The sequence below is a fragment of the Xenopus tropicalis genome, chromosome 9 (genome assembly GCF_000004195.4).
Source record: "Xenopus tropicalis strain Nigerian chromosome 9, UCB_Xtro_10.0, whole genome shotgun sequence".
Taxonomy (NCBI): domain Eukaryota; kingdom Metazoa; phylum Chordata; class Amphibia; order Anura; family Pipidae; genus Xenopus; species Xenopus tropicalis.
Window position 1 is genome coordinate 62878412 of NC_030685.2, and position 15410 is coordinate 62893821.

At 38.4% G+C, this 15410-nt stretch overlaps 1 protein-coding gene and 1 long non-coding RNA gene across 2 annotated transcripts; both read right to left on the reverse strand.

Moving 5' to 3' along the window:
- Positions 1-1385: 1385 nt before the first annotated feature.
- Positions 1386-4557, reverse strand: LOC116407513. The gene is made up of 5 exons (XR_004220375.1): positions 4350-4557; positions 3749-3877; positions 3459-3602; positions 2439-2541; positions 1386-2074 (listed from the first exon to the last, which is right to left on the reverse strand). It is a non-coding gene; the product is annotated as an uncharacterized LOC116407513 (long non-coding RNA).
- A 555-nt stretch (positions 4558-5112) lies between these two features.
- Positions 5113-7303, reverse strand: LOC116407821 (putative protein kinase C delta type homolog). Its single transcript, XM_031893863.1, has 6 exons — positions 7255-7303; positions 6760-6866; positions 6232-6396; positions 5767-5858; positions 5586-5648; positions 5113-5260 (listed from the first exon to the last, which is right to left on the reverse strand). The coding sequence occupies exons 1-6, from the start codon at positions 7301-7303 to the stop codon at positions 5113-5115; spliced, it is 624 nt and encodes a 207-aa protein (XP_031749723.1).
- Positions 7304-15410: the final 8107 nt, after the last annotated feature.

A 15410-nucleotide genomic window follows, 5' to 3' on the forward strand; every position in this document is an offset into this window, starting at 1 on the left:
TTATCATACTCAATGATCTTGTGCTCCTTCAAGAATAAGTATAGTAAAGAAAAAGGGAAAAGAAAAAGTGAGAAAAAAATTTAAACAGTGGGAAAGTAAAAGAAAAAAACATTTTAACAGTTTGCGCTCTAGGTCTCTATGTTGATATATATCATTCCTTGCTAACATTTTCAGTTTCTCCCTCACTTATCTATTGCTTTTATGTGTTTTTATTTTTACGTACTAATTTTTTAAGGTGTAAATTGTTTAGGTTTAAAAATATACTAGAACCGCTATCATTTTATTATGGGCCTACCTGAGCATTTGCTAAGATTCATTTTAGCTAAAAAGTTAGAAATGACAAATTGTTTGATCAGAAAGATGAGTTCAAAGTAAAAGTAAAGTCTTTTGACTCGTGATATCACCAGAGGGACGCCACTAGTGGGCTGTGATGGGCAAAAAATGACAGTCACAGTCCACTAGCTATGCCCACCCCTCTCCCTTCCCTCTAGTGATATCACAGATCATGGCAATGAAACACTGGGAATCAACCTAGAGTGATGAATTACTATTTGTATCCATTGCCACATGTTTAAGATGTTGAAAATATTCTCATAGGGAATTATCTGGTAGGTTTTTTTATGTTTGATTTATTCTAATTTTCTGGACCAATGGTAGGGTGAGGGGCATCCTTACTTTCTTTCTAAATGTTATGGAAATGTATTTCTAAAAAATTTGAAAGGACCCTTTATATTGGTTGGAAATAAGGATTTTGGCTAAATTAAGAAGAAGGGGGTAGGCATTTGGGATCTCTTCAGGCCAGTAAGAGAAGTAAAAAGAAAAAAAAATCTTTTCAAAAATATCCTGATGTGTTTCCTGCTGCGTGCACTTGTTCATAGCAACATTAGACTTTTTTTGAGGACATTTTGATAATAAATTTATCTTCACTTACTGACCTGAGCGGGTCCTTGTGAATGCCTAACCCTGTTTTTATATATTTTGCCTTGCGTATCAGCACCAAGACTGGGTGCATTATATTGTGAACTTTATACAACTTAAAGATTAATTACCTACTAATACCTATCTAATGTTAGGAAAATAAATTAAAACATGTTATTTAGTTTTTATTGAATGAATGCAATTAAATTCAACCCTTTTACCATTTTAATTTCATTAATTATGTGTCTAGTTAGTAAAGTTAATAAGCTTCATACTATTATCAAGGGCTTGTTTTGCCGGTATAAATACTATTTTACCATCCTTAACATATTGGCAACAGAGTAGTTGTAATATTGTTAGATGTAGGTTGAGGTGTCAACAGAGGGGAACCATAATGGCCTGTGACTGACCGAAGATTAGCCAGTCACAGGTCACCAACTATGCCCGCCCCCAACCCTCCCCTCTGGTGACAGCACAAACCTGGTTGTTAAAGTTAATAAGCCAATTATAATAAAACTAATATTATCAGGGGCTTTTTTTGCTTTTATAAAAACTATTTTATCATCCTTAAGTTGTTATTAACAAGGTTATCCTAATATTGTTGGTGTAGATTGAGGTGACAACAGAGGGCACCATGGTGGCTTGTGACTGTCTAAAGATTGAAGATTAACTAGTCACAGGCCACCATATAGGCCCACCCCCAACCCTCCTCTCTGTTGGCAACACAGGCTATAAAAAACTGGGGAAGGAAAAGAAAGGAAAGGGAAAGAAAGGTAAAACAGTAACTGGTTAGCATTAACACGGGAAGGAGGGAAAGATTTTTTTTGTTTTTTTTTTTTGTTTTTTTTCAAACTTAGAACAAAAACAACAAATAACCACCAGTAAGTACTTAGATGACAATATTCCAGATGATATATGTCTGGGCATAGGATCTTTTAGACATTGTATGTTTCCTGCATCTGTGCCATTGTGGTGGAAGTATATTTGTGGCATCCGATTTATGATGGAATTTAGCTCTGTGGCTACTAACAATATATAAATCTTAATTAAGAAAGTATGTAAAAAGCATATAAGTACTTTCTCTGGTGGTGATACTTACCTATCCCACAGTGCTACCAACCTGCACGTATTAGATCAGTTGGTATTTAGAACCTTCCTGTGAAAAAGAAAGGAGGTGAGATAAAGACTTTTTAGGTTTAATAAGATAGAGCAGAACAGGTATATCAATCAGTAAATTACAGTTATTGCCTGCAATGAGCTGACGGGTTGGTCAGGGTGGCCTGAATTAGGTTCATTTCCACTTATTAATTCTTTTGCCAGGGAGTATAGAATTTATGTCTCTGGCACACAAATAATAGTCTGCTAGTATCGTAGATTCAAAGTTTGACTCGTGTTGTTTGACTTATCTTGACTGGCAACCAAAGTAGGAAGGCGAAGTAACAAGTTATAAAAGTCAGTGATAGAAAATGGCAATAAACAGCATGTCCTTGTGTTGGTTGTTGAAGGATTGATACACTTACCTCATATCAAAGGATGGAGAAGTGGAGGAGTAAGCCAGGTGTTAGCGGATAGTATGGTGGAATGGCTGCACAGCTTTTGGGTGGTCATTTGATGGGAATCAATCTGCAAAATATATTCTGGTAAAGAACTGCTGCTAATACAGAGTTTTAAGGTTACATTTATGATTGCTCAAGTCTTTCTCCAAACTCTTTTTTATTTAAGAAAGCCTGCTTGGGGAATAAAGGTATTTTTGCCCGAGTTAAGGAATTCACACAGGTGTCCTTAATAATTGCTCAAGCTGAAAGGTCCCTTTGTGCTATGAAAATGTACATCGGGAAGTTTGTCACAAGGTTTTTGCCGGTAACTGCCTTTGGTATATAAATACTATATATAAATAAGAAATTAAGAATGAAGAATGCAAGGCATAGAGAATGATTCACTTCCAGACTTCCTTTTACCCACTCATAGTATGATAAATGAGGGACATCTTCTGTTACAGAGCCTCACTAAAGGTCAGAAAGAACACCCCAATTGTTTTAGATCTTTGGTAAAATTAAAAACATATTTTTCAAAAACTTGGTCTGTAACCCGGGCTTGGGAGGCTGGGGGGGGGGGTGGCTTAAACCAATAACAGATGTCTATTACATATCTCTAGTTTTACATCTTGAAGTCCTGAACATCTAAGATGTTTTTGACACCTTTGGAAGTTAAAAAGGGGATATAAACCAAAACTAATACACAAGTAATTTTGTATGAAAGTGTGCCAAAAAATAAAGGGTTTGGGCATTCTATACATTTTGCTTGTGCTCTTCCACTTTCTACCATTATTGACCACCCAGTGCCCACCCTCCCTCCTCTCCTGTGTTGCTACCACCAAACACCAGAAAATTTACAAACAGCACAGACTACTCATCAGAAAATGCAGGGGCACAGTCAATAGAGCTCAAAAGAACTGTGTTTAGCACAGGGATATTTTCTGAAATAATTTTTTTAAATTTCTTAACTCAATTATTCATTCTAGAAATAATATGTTAGCCTACCTCAAACCTCTACCTTGCTGGTGGGACAAAGATGAATTATTTGTCCTTCCAAGTTGGATCTGTGTAGGTGATGTCCTTGATCATGCAAGTCCCACTGATGTTGTTTACTGGGAAGGGGATGTTGCTGAGCCTATCAATTGGTTTCTATAAGAAAGAATGAAACAACACCAATAATTATTCACTTCAGCTAAGGTGATAGGAAACATACATACTAATACCACCATGGTACTATGTTAGTTCTGGGGGAATGCCCCGTGCCATCACATAGCTAGATTCAATTTTGCACTTACAATTCTTGGTTTTAGAGGGGGTTCCAGTCTTAGTTTTTTAACATTCCTCCAATTAACCGAAGATAAAAAAGGGTGGTCCCGGACATTGGCACACACTCCAAGGCGTTGTTTGACGTCCTTCTTCAAAAGCTAAAAAATAAAAATAATGAATAATTGTTTTTAGAAATTATTATTATTATTATTTCACTGTATACCATTTAGTAAAATTTTTACTAAACCCCCAAAAACATTTATAGCTAAAGGCTTTGTGGCCTTTTTTGGCCGGGTTTTGACCCGGAAAGCTAGTTTTTTCAAGGCCTCTTTGTCCGGGTTTAAAACCTGACAAATGGGGCAACCCTACACATAGCTGTGCAATCGTAATAGACTATTTAACATATTAACTGTAGGTAATCAGGATATTTGAAGCCCAAATAAAGCCATAAGGGAAATGGACATTTGGATTCTGAGGACATGGAACTCCCTATGATTTAAGCAACAGGATTACTGTAATGGCAGCAGCCATGTGTGGACTAGGATTCAAAATAAGTCCTTGCATTTATTTAAGTACACTGAGGCCCAAGCAGCCCCAGTTCAGTTAGAATCACAATGCCTTTTTACCAACCTGTTTTATGAAGTCGCACAATTCTGGCCTAACCCGCTCAGGATAATATGGCTCCCTGTTCATGATGGTCTCTAGTTGTTCTTTAGAGGTTCCATCTGGCGAAAAGGGCAGCTTGCCGGTGGCCATTTCATAAACGACAACACCGAATGACCACCAGTCTGCTGATGCGTCGTATGCAGTGTTCGCCAAAACCTTAAAAGGAAAGATAATTTATCAAATAGCAAAAACATTCTTAAATAATTCTTTATATTATTCCTGCCTCATCTGTAACTGCTCAAATAACAGATTTCTAAAATTACCACCCAGTTTAAGCCAAAAATATTGATGCTTTAATAAAACAGGTATAAAATTGTAGGTTGGGAATGCCTGGGCCTTAAGCAAACTATGCGAGCACTTTGGGTCAGATTTAATAGAGGCTGAGTTGTTATTGTCTACTCACTACAGAAAAAAAAATCTATATATATATATATATATATATATATAATTTTTGTTTTTAAGTAAGCAGTTTTGGGTGTTTAGTGTGTAGATTGAGCTGCAGAGAGGTGGATGAGTGAGCAGTTTGGGTGGCAAGAGGCAGGGGGCTGAGCCAAGTATTATTTGCCTTTGGTACCCATACTATTTATCAAATCAACATACCAAATGCCAATATAGTAAAATGCATACTGTAACTTTTGGAATAATAAATAAACATAAATAAAAAGGAGTAATTATATTCTAATAAAACACAGTGCCAAGACATACCAGTATCCCTGTAAACATAGTTTCATACCTCAGGGGCCATATATCCGTATGCTCCGCTAATACCATTGTAGGCCTTTGAGCCTTTGAACTCATGGACACAGGCTAGGCCAAAATCGGCGATCTTCACGTGGCCCTCTTTATTCAGCAAGATGTTTTCTGGTTCAAGGTCCCTGTAAGGCATAAATTAGTTATTATTCCGTTACCTTAACTATAATAAGTCAGAGAAAGTGACTGGGAATGATAGGAGAAATCACAGGGGAACAGGGGGTCTACCCACAAATCTGGGCCTTGTCATTCTGCACCTTGACATGCCATCCCACTGGCAAGCATGTAAATCGCCGGTGGGATGGCATATGCGTTGCTTTGTTTTCCCGAAGTCACCCGAAGTTGCCTCTCAAGGAAACTTCGGATGACTTTGGGAAAAGTCCCAGGGATGGGAAATAGGCCCAGAAACAGATAAAAAAAAAGAGAGAGGAATTTGAGAAATGTTCTTACCGATGAACAACCCCATACTCTTGCAGGAACTGTAATCCAACCACTATTTCCGCTGAGTAAAACCTTTAAAAGGAAATGAAATAAAAATCATAAGATACTTATCCGGTCTCTTTTGGTAAATTAGGGGGAACCTGGAGCTCCCACCATCTCCAAAGGTTGTCTCAAGGAACTTGTTACTTACCGCACTTCATGGCTTTTGAAGTATCCCTTTTGCTTGATAAGCTGGTGCAGCGTTCCGCCTCTGGCATACTCCATCACATATAATACGAGTGACTTGTTATAAAACAAAAGGTAAAGTATAGAATTAGGTCAGAACAGAGGAACAGAATTAATAGAATCGGTTTTAATAATTACCACAAAAATATAACTGCAGGTTAGGCAAAACCAGTAGCATAACTTGCATCTATGGGTCCCCTGCAATAGAAAATTGCATCCCCCCTGTGTTTGCTCTTGCTCTATTGCTGCCCACCCCCCATCCCCTCTACATGTGCTCTGTTCCAACAAAACCGGCAGGAAAGAAAATATAAAATGTATAGTGTCCATCTACTGAGTAACTGTGAATATAATATGTGAAATACTTTTATTAGCAATGTAAGCATTCTTGGGAAGAGGAAAATAAGCCCTCAGTAAACTCACTGCCCTGTACCTCAGTTTGGAAGGTTGCATATGCCCGTATAAGAAACGGACACAGCCTTCCTAACCGCAGTATCGCAGCCTCCGTCTTGATATCTTTGTGGCTCATCTTCTTTTTCTTCTCTATAATCTTCAAGGCAACGTGTTGCTTCTTGATGGCATAAGAAGCCAACATCACCTACAAAAGAAGCAAGAAGGAAATCATTATTACTTGGTCCCTTGTAAGGACATGAGTGAATCTGATATTACTGATGTCTTAAATGGGACAATTCTTAGAAATGGTGCCTGATAGTATAAATCTTTTCAAAAGTGTATTGAGGGAAACAATAAAGGGAAGTAGAGACTGAAATATTCTGTATCCCCCCTTTATCCCATTATTATCGGGGGCATATATATCAAAGTGTGAAATTAGAGCTCCCTACTATTTTATAAATACACTTTTAAAAATACTATAGCAATGAATAGGCGGGTTTTGCTGTAGTAAACTCTAATTTGACACTGTGGGAGTTAGCTCTGACTGCGCGGGCTCCTGATTACTCACCTTGCCAAAAGAGCCTTCACCCAGCTTTTTCACCAACTGATAATTATTGATATCGAGGGCCGGCGGTGTTGTGGCCTCCACTCGATACCTCTTCTTATCTCTTCTTTCTAGGGAAATAAAAAAATATTTCATTTAAAGTTCATTCTATAGATATACCTTATGGGGTATATTTATCATGCTGTGTAAAAAGTGGAGTAAAACACCATAAAAATACCATTTCCCTGAAAACTGGAGGATGCAACAGTCTAGGGCCAACACATACTTGAAAGAATCCCACTGTAAAGTCCATGTTGTGTTGCCAAAAGCTCACGAGCGAGGGGTTCTGAATTTGTACATTAATGATACTGTAATGTATATTCGTTTACATTAGGGCTGCCCCTCTCCTGCCCGAGACCAGTGCAATTATCAATAGTAATTACCAATGAATTTTGATCATGTTTGTACCCATCTTGTGCCAGAATGATAGATAATTAGTAATAGGTTTGCTGTCCTTACCAGTTGAGGTCTTCTCTGGACTTCTGCTTCTTTTTCTCTTCTTATCCATGTTGATATTTATCAAATTGTCTTCTTAGTCTCTTCTTCTTCAATAAAAATCTGTATTCCTGCAAAAAAAAGTCGCTCTGACTCCAAAATCTCCAAATTATTCACAAAATCACCAAGGAAAGGCTCCTGGATCTCCTGCTCCTAACTGGCAAAAAAGTCAGTTAAATACTGGTCATTGGTACGATCCAGAGAGCTTGGCTGAGAGTTTCATGCGCATCATCGTCCAACTGTCACAGTCACAATGGGGAACTATTAGTGATACATGTGGCTAGGATATTAATATAATGCAAACCTTTCCTGGTACTTCTAGAGCAGGATTGAACTGCAGCATACAGTGGGCATTGTCCTGCTGGCATTAAGCAGCAGGGACACTGGTGCTAGAGCCTAGGAAGCCTGCTATGTTAGGGATACTCCTAGGAGAGCAAAATAGGAAAATAAATAATTACATACAAAGATGGAAATAACAGTTGATCTTTTAAAAGGAAAATGATTCCTTCCCAGGCATCGTATAGGGCATCTTAGCTGTGAATGGAGTTAATAAAAAAAACACCGCCATATTAAAAGTTCTGGCCAGTATAAGGGTGGCACAAAACAAGCCTTTACTCAAAAATAATTATACAAAAAAAGAAATTTATTTAAAAGGCATAAGCCACGAGTGACAAAGTTGCTATTTAAAAAAGGATTTGGGCTATGATGAGACCAAAATCAACTTTTATGCAATATGTGAGCCCAAACCTTAAAAAAAACCCTTCTCCTATTCAACACATTTTTAGATATTACACAAAATCTTCAGCAGATAACTGAATACCTGCGTTAAGGTGGCCATACACGGACCGATTTTTTACTTACAAACGACCGATTCCCGAACGATCCGATGCTATCGTTAAGTTATCGTATAGTTGGTGGTGTACGAACGATCGTCTGCCCACCAAACGAGCCGACATTATCGTCCCCAAAATCGATCGGCCAGGTTTAAAAATTTTGGTCGTTTAACGATAAAATCTGCCAGTTGGTGTGAGTGTCAGACATTTGTCTTTCAACGATTGTTCTCTGCGCATGTCACGATTGCCAGCAGCAGAAGTCAACGACATCGATCGTACGTAGATGTACGATCGTAGGTATTTTACGATAATGATGCCACAAAATCTTTCCCGAATTATCGTTGCCCGTGGATGGCATATCGTATGGGAACTCGATCGCCATACGATCGTTTGTCGATATAATCGTTCATCGCACAACGAGCGAAATCGCCTCGTGTATGGCCACCTTTACTTTTGACATCTTTCTCATGTAGTCTAGTGCAGTGTAGTGTGTATGAGTTTAGGTTACATCAGGGGTAGGGAACCTATGGCTCGGGAGCCAGATAGGGCTCTTTTGATGGCTGCATCTGGCTCGCTGCCAAATCTTTAATAAAAATAAAATGGGGGCATGGCCTGCGCACAGCGTATAGAAGACGTGTTCTAAGCCTTAGAACACGCCTTCTATCCGCTGAGCGCAGGCCACGGCCTCCTCTGCATCCGGCATCCTTGGGACCCACCCTGCCTTGCCCCACTGCATCCGAGGCCAAACAAATTGTATGGCTCTCACGGAATTACATTTTAAAATATGTGTTTATGGCTCTCTCAGTCAAAAAGGTTCCCGACCCCTGGTCTAGACATAAATGTTTCCAAGCTGGATTGTACAGAAACAATGAGGTCATTCAAAGAAGAAGCTTATGGAACTATCATCAGTGGTGGGTCTAGAAGCTACTTAGTAGACCCCCAAATGTTCACAGGGTGAGATATTTAGCAAACACTGACATTGTGGCACTGTACACACACTGTCATTGCCTGCCTACATTCATAAGCCCCCAGAACTTGCTGGGTCTTTAATTATGTTACAGTCATAACTATCATACAGGCCATACCATACATGTATGGTACCTTATTGATTTTATATATATATATATATATATATATATATATATATATATATATATATATATATATATATAAATAGATAGATGTATTTTATTGGAATTTTATATTCACCATCATAGGATGGTTCACCATTAAGTTAACCTTTAGTGTGTTATAGAATGTCCTTTTCCTAGCAACTTTGCAGTTTGGTCTTCATTATTTTTTATAGTATTTGAATTATTTGCCTTCCTCTTCTACATCTTTCCAGCTTTCAAATGGAGAGGTCCCCCATTTGACCCCAGCAGCCAAAAAAAAACTATTGTTCTGTGAGGTTACTCTTTTTCCTTGTTGTTACTCCTCCTATTCATATATCATTCTCTCATTCAAACCACTGCATGGTTGCTATGGTAAACAAGATCTTAGCAACCAGATTGCTGCTGAAAATAAATACAAAATATGTGAATTTTTCTGTGGTGAGCTCATTGCACATCTTGATAAATTTGCCCCTTAATGTCCTTCTTGGTCACGGCAGTGAGGGCAAAATTAAAAGTCCTAAAAAAAGTGCTAGTTTTAAAAACCAAGAAAGCACTGAACTGTTTTAATAGAAATAAAAAGAAAGAATAGTCACTATGTCACACAGTGTTATTTGACCACCAGTGTAGTCAGGCAGAAAACACACATGCATAACGCTTTTAGATTTTTTAATAGACATCCTGACGAGGGCCATAAGTGTGAAACATTACATTTTTGTGGGTATTTCTAAGACAGTGTTGGGAGGAAAGGGGTAGCATGCAAGATGAGTGTCATAGAAAGATAGGACGTCCTTGTCGTGTACTGATGGTCACCCCCATCTTCTAATAAACTGACCATAGGATACCATAGAACTCATTATGGGCTCATTTACGAACCCAAAGTACAGTACAAGGCGCAGAAATAATGGCAAAGTTTCTCCCATCCAAATGCTACTCACAAATTTACTAAATAGCAGGTTGAATCCACTTTACTGTACAGGATTTGTTATCTGGAAACCCATTATCAAAAAGGCCTGAATTACAGGAAGGCTATTTCCTAGGCTCTATTTAAGACAAATAATTCCAATTTTTAAAAGTTATTTCCTTTTTTTCTGTAATCAAACAGTACCTTGTACTTGATCCCAGCTAAGATATAATTAATCCTTATTGAAAGCAAAACAATTCTATTAGGCTTAATTAATATTTAAAGGATTTTTTTGTAGACTTATGGTATGGAGAACCAAATTACGGAAAAAACGAATATCTTGAAAACTCCAGGTTCCGAACATTTCGGATAACAGGTCCCGTATGCACCCTAATACCCGTATTAGGTGCAACATGCAAAATGCAGGTGGCAAAGAAGCAAGTCAGGCTTTAAATTAACATTTGAGATGACGTGGAGTTCTGAGCTGTTTTGGGCAAAAGTGGGCAATTGCCTAGAGCCCACTAGGACTGGGGGGGGGCCCGATATCAGACTTTAAACTGCTATAACTACAACTATGGCATTGGATATAAGACTCCCATGGAATAATAAGAAAACTAGGGAAAGGAGATACACTTTTACAATGGTGATCTGAACATTCCACTGAAGCATGTTGCTTTCTGGGACATTATTTTTTATTATAAAATTGTTTATAGGGAAATCCAATATCCCAAACGCCTTTTTGTAAATCAAATTTGCCTGCATATTGCAGATGCAGTGTACACTATCTCATCTCTGCTTTTGCTACTTTGTTAGCATGCAAAGCATTGTGGGGCGTTGATTTCCTTTTTACAGCTAATGCCATGCAAGCAAGTATTGTAGTGTTTTTCTGCTGTCTGGTACCATTATACCTATCAGACTGGGATTCAAAACAGGCCCTGGCATTTCAAGTACATAGAGGCCCAAACAGCCCCCCAGCAACCCAATAAATAGTGACTGTCTATGGCATCTTGCAGCAGCCCCTCTGGCATTTGCCAGAATCCACAGATTGCCAATATGGGTCTGATACCCATAGAAATCTTGGCAGAATAATTCAAAATAATTAAATAGGTATAACAAAGGGTAAAATTTTCCCAATTTCAAAGTGGGGTTGCATTCACTCCCTTTTCTAATAAATGTTTAGGGATGCATATTTTACTCCTTGCAGCGCTAGGGGCCTAAATTCAATTTAAGCCAAGGCACTATATGCTCTATTTGTATTTTCCCCGTGTCTGTGTGGATTTCCTTTGGGCACACCAGTTTCCTCCCACACTCCAGAATCTTACAGGCAGGTTAACAGGCTGCTTTTAAAATTGACCATAATGTGTGTTTGAAAGCTGCAGGGTTTCCTTGGTAAATGTGTGCTGAATAGCTATTTCCCCCTGCCGAATAATGATGGGTAATGTCACTGAAGTCTTTGATTTCCTTTTTCCACTACATTATTGTACCGTGCGTGACATCCAGTATTTCAGTATTTGTAAGAGAAACAACTTGTTACAATAGGATATAACAATCCAGGCCCACATCAAGAACAACAAGCTTTCCAGGGCCAAAAAAGGATTTTGGACATGTTTTGATATAATGCTTAATAGAATTACATATTAACTAGTTTGATCAATACACAGAATCTCCCAGCTGACTAACCTTATTAAACAATGCTTCTTTTTCCCTAAATCAGAAGTGCATTTTGGGAATAGACTTTGCAGTAATTAAGATAAGCCCATTACATTCCCAGCATTAGGCCTTTTTTAATGAAAGAAAAGATCAGGTTATTGAAGATATCCATTACTTCCAGACAGCATCTGTAACAAAAATGTGAGTTTTTATATTCGCTTTAAAGAGAAGCATTCCCAGATAATGATTACTATTAAGTACTATTATCAGCATTAGATGTATACATGTAACAGAGAAAAATACTGATGGAAGTAAAGGTAAAGTAAGGTAACATAATGGTCCCTGCTCATTAAATGGATACTGTCATGATTTTTATGGTATACTTTTTACTTCTAAATTACACTGTTAACATAGCAAATAATTCACTCTACCATTCAAATTTCATACTTGAACCAACAAACGTATTTTTCTTTATTAGTAATATTGGTGTGTAGGTGCCATCTCAGTGCATTGTGCCTGAGTCTGAGCTTTCAGAAGGAGCCAGCGCTACCCATTAGAACTGCTTTCAGGTAATCTATTGTTTCTCCTACTCCCATGTAACTGGAGGAGTCCCAAGTCGAACTTAGATTTCTTACTATTGAGTGCTATTCTGATACCTACTGGGAGCTACTAACTTGCTCCCTTCCCATTGTTCTGCTGATCGGCTGCTGGGGGGTTGATATCACTCCAACTTGCAGCGCAGCAGTAAAGTATGACTGAAGTTTATCAGAGCACAGGTCACATGGTTGTGGCACCCTGGGAAATGAAGAATTGGCTAGCCCCTTGTGAAATTTCAAAATCAAATATAAAAAAAATTTGTTCAATGTAGGATTCTGCTGGAGAACTGGAAAACATGTTTTCCCATGACAGTATTCCTTTAACCTTACAATTTAAAGGAGTGCTTTTCAAACACTTGAGGCACAGCCTTTCGGGCTCAAGTAATCATAAAGGAAACCCCACGTGAGCTAAGGAACTCATGCAGGGTTTTGGGGGAAAAAACCTCTTAACTTTAGGTATTTTTTCACATGCAGGCTTTCTTAAATAAGAAAAGGTTCAGCAGCTTTGTAGGTTCCGACCATTTAAATGTAGACTTACAGGGTGAGCTAAATCTCCTGATAATTCAGTTTATTGGCTCCAGTTTTGTGGGTATTCGATTGACCTGTGCCTATATCTCTAACCTTGACTGTTTAACCCTTTAGGTTACCACCACTTGAAAATTTAGGGACACGTCTAACAGATGCATTTTGCATTAATGCAGTAATTGCAAGCAGCACAGCCTTTCTGATTGGGGTGTTTAATAAACCAACTTCAGACATCATGATTGGACTATGCCTGGTTCCAGCTTCCTCCTAAGTCCTATCCAGATGTCCTGACAGTGTCACCGATTGCCATCCATATCCATAGCATTTTCAGAAGTCCCACATGGTTGTTAAAAGTCACTAAATGTAAAAAGGAAGTCTTATGTGAAGTCTGCTTTCCATAACTTTGGATACAACTCTGTAACATCTAAATGCTAAATGTCTCTCAAGAATCCTTGCTGACTATGTAGCCACAAGACTATGACATAAAGAAAACATTGCACAAAATAGGATGTTTCTGGATAGTTCCATGCTTTTGATAAAGATCCTTGCATGGTCGCACTGGGCCGCCAGTACAGCAGGAAAAACCCGGTGGGAACAATAATAACGAAATAGGCAGGCACTCCGGAAATCCAAAAAAAAAGTAGGTAGGTGTGAAGCTCAGGTATGAAGTAAAATCAGAGTAATTTAATTAGTAACATATACACATAAATGCTATTAAGCCTTACGCATTTCGTACCTTACTGGGTACTTAATCATAGGCTCTAAACCCGGCCCTTTTGGGCCCCAGACCCGATCCCCGCAGGGAACTATACCGAGCGCCAGGTCTCCCTCCCAACTCCCCCGACGTGCTGACTGTAAGTTTAATTTAGGCGCACTTGGGGGAGGGGGTCGAACAGGTGGGGGGCCTGCAGGGTGGTGTTTGGAAGGCTGCGGCGGGGGCCATTGTGGGGTGCAGGGTCCCCCAAGGCAGAACACCGGTGGGCCCGGACCCCCCAGTCCGACCCTGGATCCTTGTCTTTAGTGAGGTAACTAGTCAGCCCCCCCCACAAAAAAAAACATCTTTGGAGGGGCCCAGCGCATGGCCACCTCTTACCCATCATCTGCGCACCCATGTCCTCCTCTCCTCACTGGGGAGGGGGAATTTCTTTACACTTTTCTTTACTTCTTAACTATAAAGGAAGCCCACTCTGTCCCCCACAACAGGGGTATACTTCCTCTATAGTTATGCCAGTGGTTTTAAAGATATAAATACTGTTATTAAACCCTATATCAAATAATGTGTTTGTATTACCCCTGACAATAGGTATCTTAATCTAGTTCACTCTAATATATTGGAATTAATTGGGTTTAATGGTTGCAATGGAGCCCTGCAATTAGTGTTGCCTGTTTGGGATTTATTTATTACAGTAGTTTATGCAGATCCCAATTTCAGCAGACATCCCACTACATTTAGAAAGTCATCTTACATTGTCATATTAAGCAGCCTGTTGCCTGTGTGCTCATTTTTACCTCAAACATCACCAAGATGAATATATTAAAACTTTTTGGCATTTAATATTATATAGTCCCAAATGTCTAAATTCTTTTCATTCTTATGTACATATCATTTGAAAAAAAATTAATTAACAATTAATTAAAACTAGAGGAAGATCTTTCTGATGGCTGTATTATAACAACAAAGGTACACAAGGGCAAATTTTTCAGTGAAGCAAAGTGGGATAGATTCATTCATCACTACTAGGGATTGTTATACATCAGGGATCCCCACTTACTCATGAGCCACAGTCAAATGTAAAAAGACTTGGAGAGCAACACAAGCACCATGGAGGTGCCAAATAAGGGCTAAGATTGGCTATTAGGGAGCCTCTATGCTCTCTATCAGCTTACAGGGGGCTTTATTTGGTAGGAAAGCTTGTTTATACTCAACCAAAACTTGCCCCCAAGTCAGGAATTCAATAATAACTACCTGGTTTGGGGGCACCAGGAACAACATCCAAGAGGTTGGTGAGCAACATGTTGCCCCCGAGCCACTGGTTGGGAATCACTGTTATACATGATGACATACATAATGAAAGTAGGTAAAAAGAATTGTAGGTTAAATCACCACAAATCACAAAAATGGCCATGTACTGTGAAAAGCTTAAAATCTCATCTCTGTACTAAAACTCTACCAAATTTTTGACAATGAAAAACCAACACTTTTATCTGCAATAAAAACATATAATAAAAATATAAATTTCTTTATATTCTGTCCATTTTTCCTATGTATCTGAAATTGCTAAAACATTTTTCCTGTTTAATGTTGTCTAAATAGGGTGTAAAGTGAATTTTTAAACTAGATTTTGTAACCTTGTAATATGAGGGCATTTCTTTTTTTTTTGTTCCCTAAAGATTTTTTTTAAATCATTTTTTTACTTATATATTTTTTTTATCATGAATAAATATGGATTTGATTATATAAAATGAATACAAAAATTAGAATTTGCTATGTTTTAATGGTTGT

Bases quoted from the DNA above. Each gene is read 5' to 3' on its own strand.
- LOC116407821 (XM_031893863.1), bottom strand. From the start codon at position 7,303: ATGGATAAGAAGAGAAAAAGAAGCAGAAGTCCAGAGAAGACCTCAACT. The intron at 6,397-6,759 runs GTGAGTAATCAG...CTTCTTTTGTAG, and splicing joins GTGAAGGCTCTTTTGGCAAG to GTGATGTTGGCTTCTTATGC. The intron at 5,859-6,231 runs GTACAGGGCAGT...TTTTATAACAAG, and splicing joins ATGCAACCTTCCAAACTGAG to TCACTCGTATTATATGTGAT.